Raw genomic sequence first — 6,000 nt, forward strand, 5'->3', positions numbered from 1 at the left:
TCTCTCAGCAGCTTGTTCTCGCTCTTCCTGGCACGGGCCGGGGCCTTAGACATTGTCACTAACCAGGGTGGCCGATATTGGGTCTCTGGGTGAGTAGGGGGTAAGCTTGTCATCTTCTGGCTCTCGGTATACCCGGCTCTCAAATGGGATCGAACGCAAGGTAAGGACGGATAAGGCAGGGGTAGGGGCTGGCCCTGGGGAGGCTGCTGAGGCCCCATCACTGCCAGGGGCCGGTCAGGGGGCCCGAGGGGACTCAGAAGCCAGGATGGAACGGCCAAATTGGTTTATTGCATATCAGGGCCCCTGCTGAGGAGCCAGTTGGGGGTCTGGTTCCTCCTCCTAGCGGGGCATGGCACAGAGCTGGTAGGGGGGTGGGATCATCAGGAAGGAAAAGACACCATGGTCGCTGGGCCGGGGTTGCCCCACAGGCACGGAAAAGCTGAAGCGCTGTAGCAGACAGGTGAACAAGAGGAAGAACTCCATGCGGGCCAGGGGCTCCCCGAGGCATATGCGGCGGCCTGCGGGTGGGTATGGGGGTGCTCAGTGAGCCTGGGGGCCTGGGCTCCAACCCTCCGAGACTCCCTTGGGAGGGGTCAGTGAGTTGGGCACCGCAGGTACCTGCAGAGAAGGGCAAGAAGGCCTCCTGCTTGACGAATTGGCCTTGGGCATCCAGGAAGTGCTCGGGGTGGAAACGGAAGGGCTTCTTCCAGACCGTCTTGTCCTTCAGCACTGACGATAGGTTGGTGATAAGTGTTGTCCCCTGGCCGGAGATGCCTGGCATGGGTGGGGTCTAGGCTATGGGACGCCCAGACCCCTGCCACCGAACATGCATGGGTGCACGCTCTGCCTGGCACACACGGGACTCTTTCAAATAACCCCATGGCCCAAGAAGCTTCTCAGCACCTCCTTTGTCCCCATGGCAGGCCGAGTGACTCACCACCCACGGGGGTCCACACTGCCACCTGCCCCTGTGCAGAGGCTCCTCCAAAACCCCGTGCAACATTTCAGTCTGTCTTCCCCACCTGACTTGGGGGCTCTGAAGAGAGAGGCCGGCCCTGCCTCTGCTCCCATCCCCCACATCCACCTAGGCTGGGATAGTCGGTGCTTGCAGAAATGAGGATTGGGTGCCTTGGGTCCCCGCCCTTACCTGGCATTGGCCATGCTGGGTGGTGCTGAGCATGGGTGCAGAGGGCTGCAGACCTACCTTGGGGATGAGAAAGCCCTGTACTTCAATGTCTCGGGATGTCATGTGGGGCACGCCCAGTGGGGCGAGGTCCCCAAAGCGCTGCACCTCATGCATCACGGCCATGGTGAAGGGCATGCGGGTCTGGTCCGCCATCGCTGGTCGCTGCACCGGCCCTAACACTTCATCTATCTCCCGCTGGACGCGTCCTGGACAGACAAGTATCCCCACGGTCAGAACCCTGAGGTCTGGGCTCCGACCTCTGCCTGACTCTATGGAGGGGCCCAGGGCCCAGCTTCTGCTCAGAGCTTCGGGGGGCTAGAGCAAGCTTAAGGGGCCTCAGCTGGTTCCTCTCCTCCCTCATCCATCCATCCGGGCCCCAGGCTGAACTCACGCTGCACGTCCGGGTGCAAGATCATGAGCAGGAGGGCCCAGGCCAGCGTGGCTGAGGTGGACAGCATCCCAGCAAGAAACAGGTCGGCTGTCACCATGAGCATGTTCTCATCATTGAAGCTGCTCTCGGGGTTCCCCCTAGCCTGGGCCGTGCCAAGAGGGTGAGCTCGGCCAGAGGGAAGAAGCCCCCAGATGGCCTCCCACCCTGCACCCGTCACTGATCACTGGGTGATGTCTAGGCCCCACCTTCCTGGGCCTGGGGTCATGGGATTCTCAAACCACCACCACTGTCCCCGACACCTCACCTTTTCTATTTCATCCAGGAAGGCATCAGTCAGGTCTCGGGGTGGCTGGGTTGGGTCCCGGGTGATCCTGTGCTCCTGGACTAGTTCATTCAGGAGGGTCATTAAGGCCTTCTGGCTTGAGAAGACCTTGTCAGCCAGTCCCGGGATGCGCAGGAGCACAGGGATGGAGTTCAGGGCCTGGGAGGGCCACAGATGGGGGACCTTCCTGCGCTCAGTGTTCACTTCGATCAGCCAGGTCCCTGCCACCTCCCGGGTGTCCCCACCATTGCAGTGGCTCCTCCCTAAGTTCGGGCCTTGATCCTCTTTCCTGGCTCGGGGCCCAGGAGGATAAATCTAAACCCTAGATCTCATGGGCTCTAGTGGCTTCCAATGAAGCAGGTACAGATTCCTTCCTGGGCCCTCTCCTGGGCTCCTGGACCCTGGGCCCGCCTCGCCGGCTCCGGGTCTGCGATCTCCCCACCTTCTCCAGACCCTTTGTCTTGGAATGCCTTTTCTCCCAGGCCCCTCCGTACTCCTCCTCCCCCTCCTCCCCCACGCCCTCCTCCGGGAGGGAGGCGCGTTTTAGGGCGGAGGCCGCCTCCACGCAGCTCGCCCTGCAGGGCTCCTTGGCGCCCCCGCCCCGCACCTCACGCACGAAGCCGCTGTCCTCCTGCAGTCCCTGCAGTGCTCCGTCTATCAGCTTGTGGAGGCGCGGGTCGTCGTACTCGAAGCGGCGCCCGTAGGTAAGGGAAGCGATCACGTTGCTCACAGCTTTATTCAGAAGCGCCCTGGGGCTAAAAGGGCGTCCTGAGAGGGGACGGTGCGGGTCAGGGGGTCTCCTCCATCTCTTCCCCAGCCCCTCCGTCCCTGTCTCCTGTGCCCCTCAGCCCCCAAACGCACCGGCATGGTCGGCGAAGGCTGCAGAGAGGCACGAGGCCTCCTCGGTCACCCACTGCTCCAGTGACTTCTTGCCCAGGCCGAAGTTGCGCAGGGTGGACAAGGCGAAGCGCCGCTGCTCGCGCCACTCGCGCCCGTAGCGCGCCATGAACACCCCTGGGGCGGGGCGGGGCGGGGCGGTGGGCGTGGTTTGACGTGCCACCGGGGCACTCGGCCCCGCCCCTTCGCAAGGCCCCGCCCCTGCCCCGTTCACAGGCCCGGCCCCCTGCCCGCCCCCATAAACCTTGCCCCCCACGCCCACTAAATCGCGCCCACTTTGACACCCACTTGCCGCTGGGGACTGGTCTCTCTGCCTGCCCGCCAGCTCTCCTCTGCTGGGGGCAGGTGTTGGCATCACTCTGCGACCTTGACCCCTGCCCAGTCGGGAAAAGTCCTGGTCCGCCCCCTGCCTCGCCCATACTGTCTTCCTTCCCCCTCATTCCCGCCCACCCAGACGTCCTTTTCTTGACCGATTCGGCCCTGGGCCCGCCCCTTCTCGGTCAGGCCCCGCCCTCATCCGCCTCTATCAGGCCCCGGCACTTGGCACCAGATCCCTTCCTCCACCTGCGGCCACTCCAAATTCTTTGACTCTTCCCTGCACTGCATGTTCACGATCCTGCCTCCACTTAGCCCTGCCGGGTCTTGAGTCACTGCTGGCCCAGTCCCCTCCGGACCTCGGTCTGCCCCCCTTCTCCGCTTGCCTTGGGAGCGCGGCCCGAACCCCAGGTGCTCGTAGATCGGCATAGGTGGGCGGTCGGCAGTGTCCTCGCTGTGATAGACCAATGCCTCGCGCACGGCCTCCAGGCCGTTGAGCACGACCATGGGCGTCCAGGCCAGCTGCAGGCTGAACACGTCCCCGAAGCGGCGCCGCAGCTGCAGGCCGAGGTTTGAGGGCGTTTGTCAAGCCCGGTTCCGCCCCCCAACTCCCACCCCCAGCAGGCTGCGGCCCCAGTCTCATGGCGCTAGCCTTGGGGCACCCCTAGGCCTCCAGCAGCACGCTGGTGCAAGGGCGATATCTGGCCTAGTGACTCTGGGTTAGGGCCTACGGAGGAGGAGCTCACGCTGGATCAGACCTCTCAGCTAGGACTTTGCAAAGGTCACCAAAATTGTCAGTAGGCCAAGTTAGGATCCCATTCTACAGGTGAAGAAACTGAAGTTTATAGAGGTGAGCACTGAGACCCAAGAAACCACAGCAGCAAAAGAGTAGAAACCACCGTCCCCGTAATTATGTCACCCTCGGTTTCCTGATTTAAATGGGGCTCCTATCTGACTTCAGCTCAGGTCATGATCTCACTGTTTGTGAGCTCCAGCCCCAATTCGAGTGAGCCCTGCTTCTCGCTCTGCCCCTTGTGGGACTCTCTCTCCCTCTCTGCCCTTTGCTCACTTGTGCCTTCTCTCAATAAATAAAATAGGAAATAACACAAAATAAAATAATAAAGTAATTTTTAAAATGGGGCTCATGACCAGACTCCATCCCCGATTCTCAAGACCTTTCCTCCTGCTGTGATCAGAAGGGACCCAGGTCACATAATTTAAGCACTGCCCAACTGGATCCCAAACCCACTGCCAAGCCCACACCCCACTCCAGGCCTTAGCCCTCTTTGACCTTTGATTGGAAAATCCCAATCGTCCTTCGGGCCCTGCGCGGAGGCCGGCCGCAGTCGGCCTCTCACCCCTGCCTCCAGCGCTCGGCCCATCTCCTTGTGCTCTCCTTGTGCGGCCTGTGGCTTCACCCCCCACCTGCCATCCGCTGCCGCTAGGCAGGGCCCCCATCCCCCTCTGCTGCTCCCGCCTCCCGCCTTCCTCACCCGGTCGAAGTAGAAGAGCGTGTCCTGGAAGTCCATCTGCAGCAGGTTGCCCAGCAGCGGCAGCGGCATGGGGCCTGGCGGGAAGCGGGCAGCCCAGAATCTGCGCCTGTGCAGAAGGTCCACCAGGAGCAGGAAGAGGGCCACGGCTATGGCCAGGGGCCCCAGAGCATCCCCGGTCAGCAGTCCCATGGCCGCCTCAGTGCGTGCTGGGCTCCTCCGGCACACCAGGTACCTAGGACCAGGCCAGATGGGACGCTCAGCACATTTTGCAAGCCCAGCCAGCGCGGGCCCTCTTTCTAAAGGGACCCAAGGCCGGCCTTTGCCCTCTGCCCTGAGTCAACGTGTCAGGGGGACCGTGCTGCCAGCGGACACGAGGAGGAGCCGAGGAAGGTCAGGTGCAGGGGTGACCGCCGAAGTCCTGTCCCTCTTGGACTCTTGGGTGCTTCCCCAGGGTAGTGGGGTGAGATTAGTGGAGAGACGAGAAGCCCACCCCTCAGCCTGACTCTGCAGCTCTGTTAGAGGCTCCGAGGAAAAGCCGGGGGTCATTGGACTTGATTCTGCCACCCACCCGTCGTATTAGGCTCGCACCCCTTAGTGTGGTCCCCGCCTCGTCCCCAGAACACACCCTTGTCTTCCCATATGTTACCTGCCCCCTCCCAAGTTTATTACTGGCACTTGCCCAGTGCCCTAGGGAGGTCACAGTGATCAGAGGGTCCGTGGTGATGGGGATGACGTTCTTGGTGTCCCCTTCACACTAGTTCACTCAACACACAGAGAAACCCACAATCACGAACCACTCACACATTCAGACGCTACCCACGTGTTCACACACTGACCCGCAATCCCAGCACACATTTACACACCCACAAAACCATGCACCATTTACACACACACACACACACACACACACACTCAGACCCAGCACCAAGTCACCCTAGTTCCCGGTAGCTGCTCGGACCCCACCCCTGCCCTGCCTCTGCCCGCAGTGGTGCTGTGGCCCCTCGCCTGGTAGGCGGGCCCAGCGTCCTCAGTTCTGGCCTGATCTTGGCCTGTCAAGTTTACATCTGGGAGAGGGGAGGCAGCTGGGTTGTTTTCAGAGCTTCCTACTCACCCTGACCGCCAGTTCAGTGGCCTGGAGACGCCTTCCTAAGTTTGTTACAAATTCGTCCTTGGACCTCCTGGCTCTTGCGGCCACCCGAGTGATGAATGTCCTTCATGCCTGCCCCACTTTCCGGCGTGGGCACTTTCCTTGTTGACTGAGCTGCCGCTGAGCTCAGGGCGTGAGGGTGGCTTAGACCCGAAAGGTACCTCTGTCCTCTGAGGAGGAGGCCTGCTTCCTCCTCCTCCTCCTCCTCCTCCTCCTCATTTGTCCTTGAACATCAGCCGCTCAAACTCA

At 61.8% G+C, this 6,000-nt stretch overlaps 1 protein-coding gene across 3 annotated transcripts; it reads right to left on the reverse strand.

Moving 5' to 3' along the window:
- Positions 1-266: 266 nt before the first annotated feature.
- Positions 267-5,526, reverse strand: LOC106979940 (cytochrome P450 2D15). Of its 3 annotated transcripts, none has more exons than XM_053225162.1 (10): positions 5,251-5,526; positions 4,605-4,836; positions 3,498-3,669; positions 2,761-2,913; positions 2,507-2,667; positions 1,882-2,058; positions 1,578-1,719; positions 1,148-1,392; positions 619-760; positions 267-518 (listed from the first exon to the last, which is right to left on the reverse strand). In XM_053225162.1, the coding sequence occupies exons 2-10, from the start codon at positions 4,791-4,793 to the stop codon at positions 340-342; spliced, it is 1,560 nt and encodes a 519-aa protein (XP_053081137.1). In that variant the 5' UTR covers positions 4,794-4,836; positions 5,251-5,526; the 3' UTR covers positions 267-339.
- Positions 5,527-6,000: the final 474 nt, after the last annotated feature.

This window comes from Acinonyx jubatus, chromosome B4 (assembly GCF_027475565.1).
Source record: "Acinonyx jubatus isolate Ajub_Pintada_27869175 chromosome B4, VMU_Ajub_asm_v1.0, whole genome shotgun sequence".
NCBI classification, from domain to species: domain Eukaryota; kingdom Metazoa; phylum Chordata; class Mammalia; order Carnivora; family Felidae; genus Acinonyx; species Acinonyx jubatus.

Bases quoted from the DNA above. Each gene is read 5' to 3' on its own strand.
- LOC106979940 (XM_053225162.1), bottom strand. From the start codon at position 4,793: ATGGGACTGCTGACCGGGGATGCTCTGGGGCCCCTGGCCATAGCCGTG. The intron at 2,914-3,497 runs GCAAGCGGAGAA...GCCCCGCCCCAG, and splicing joins GTTCGGGCCGCGCTCCCAAG to GGGTGTTCATGGCGCGCTAC. The intron at 2,668-2,760 runs GTGCGTTTGGGG...GTCCCCTCTCAG, and splicing joins AGCCTTCGCCGACCATGCCG to GACGCCCTTTTAGCCCCAGG.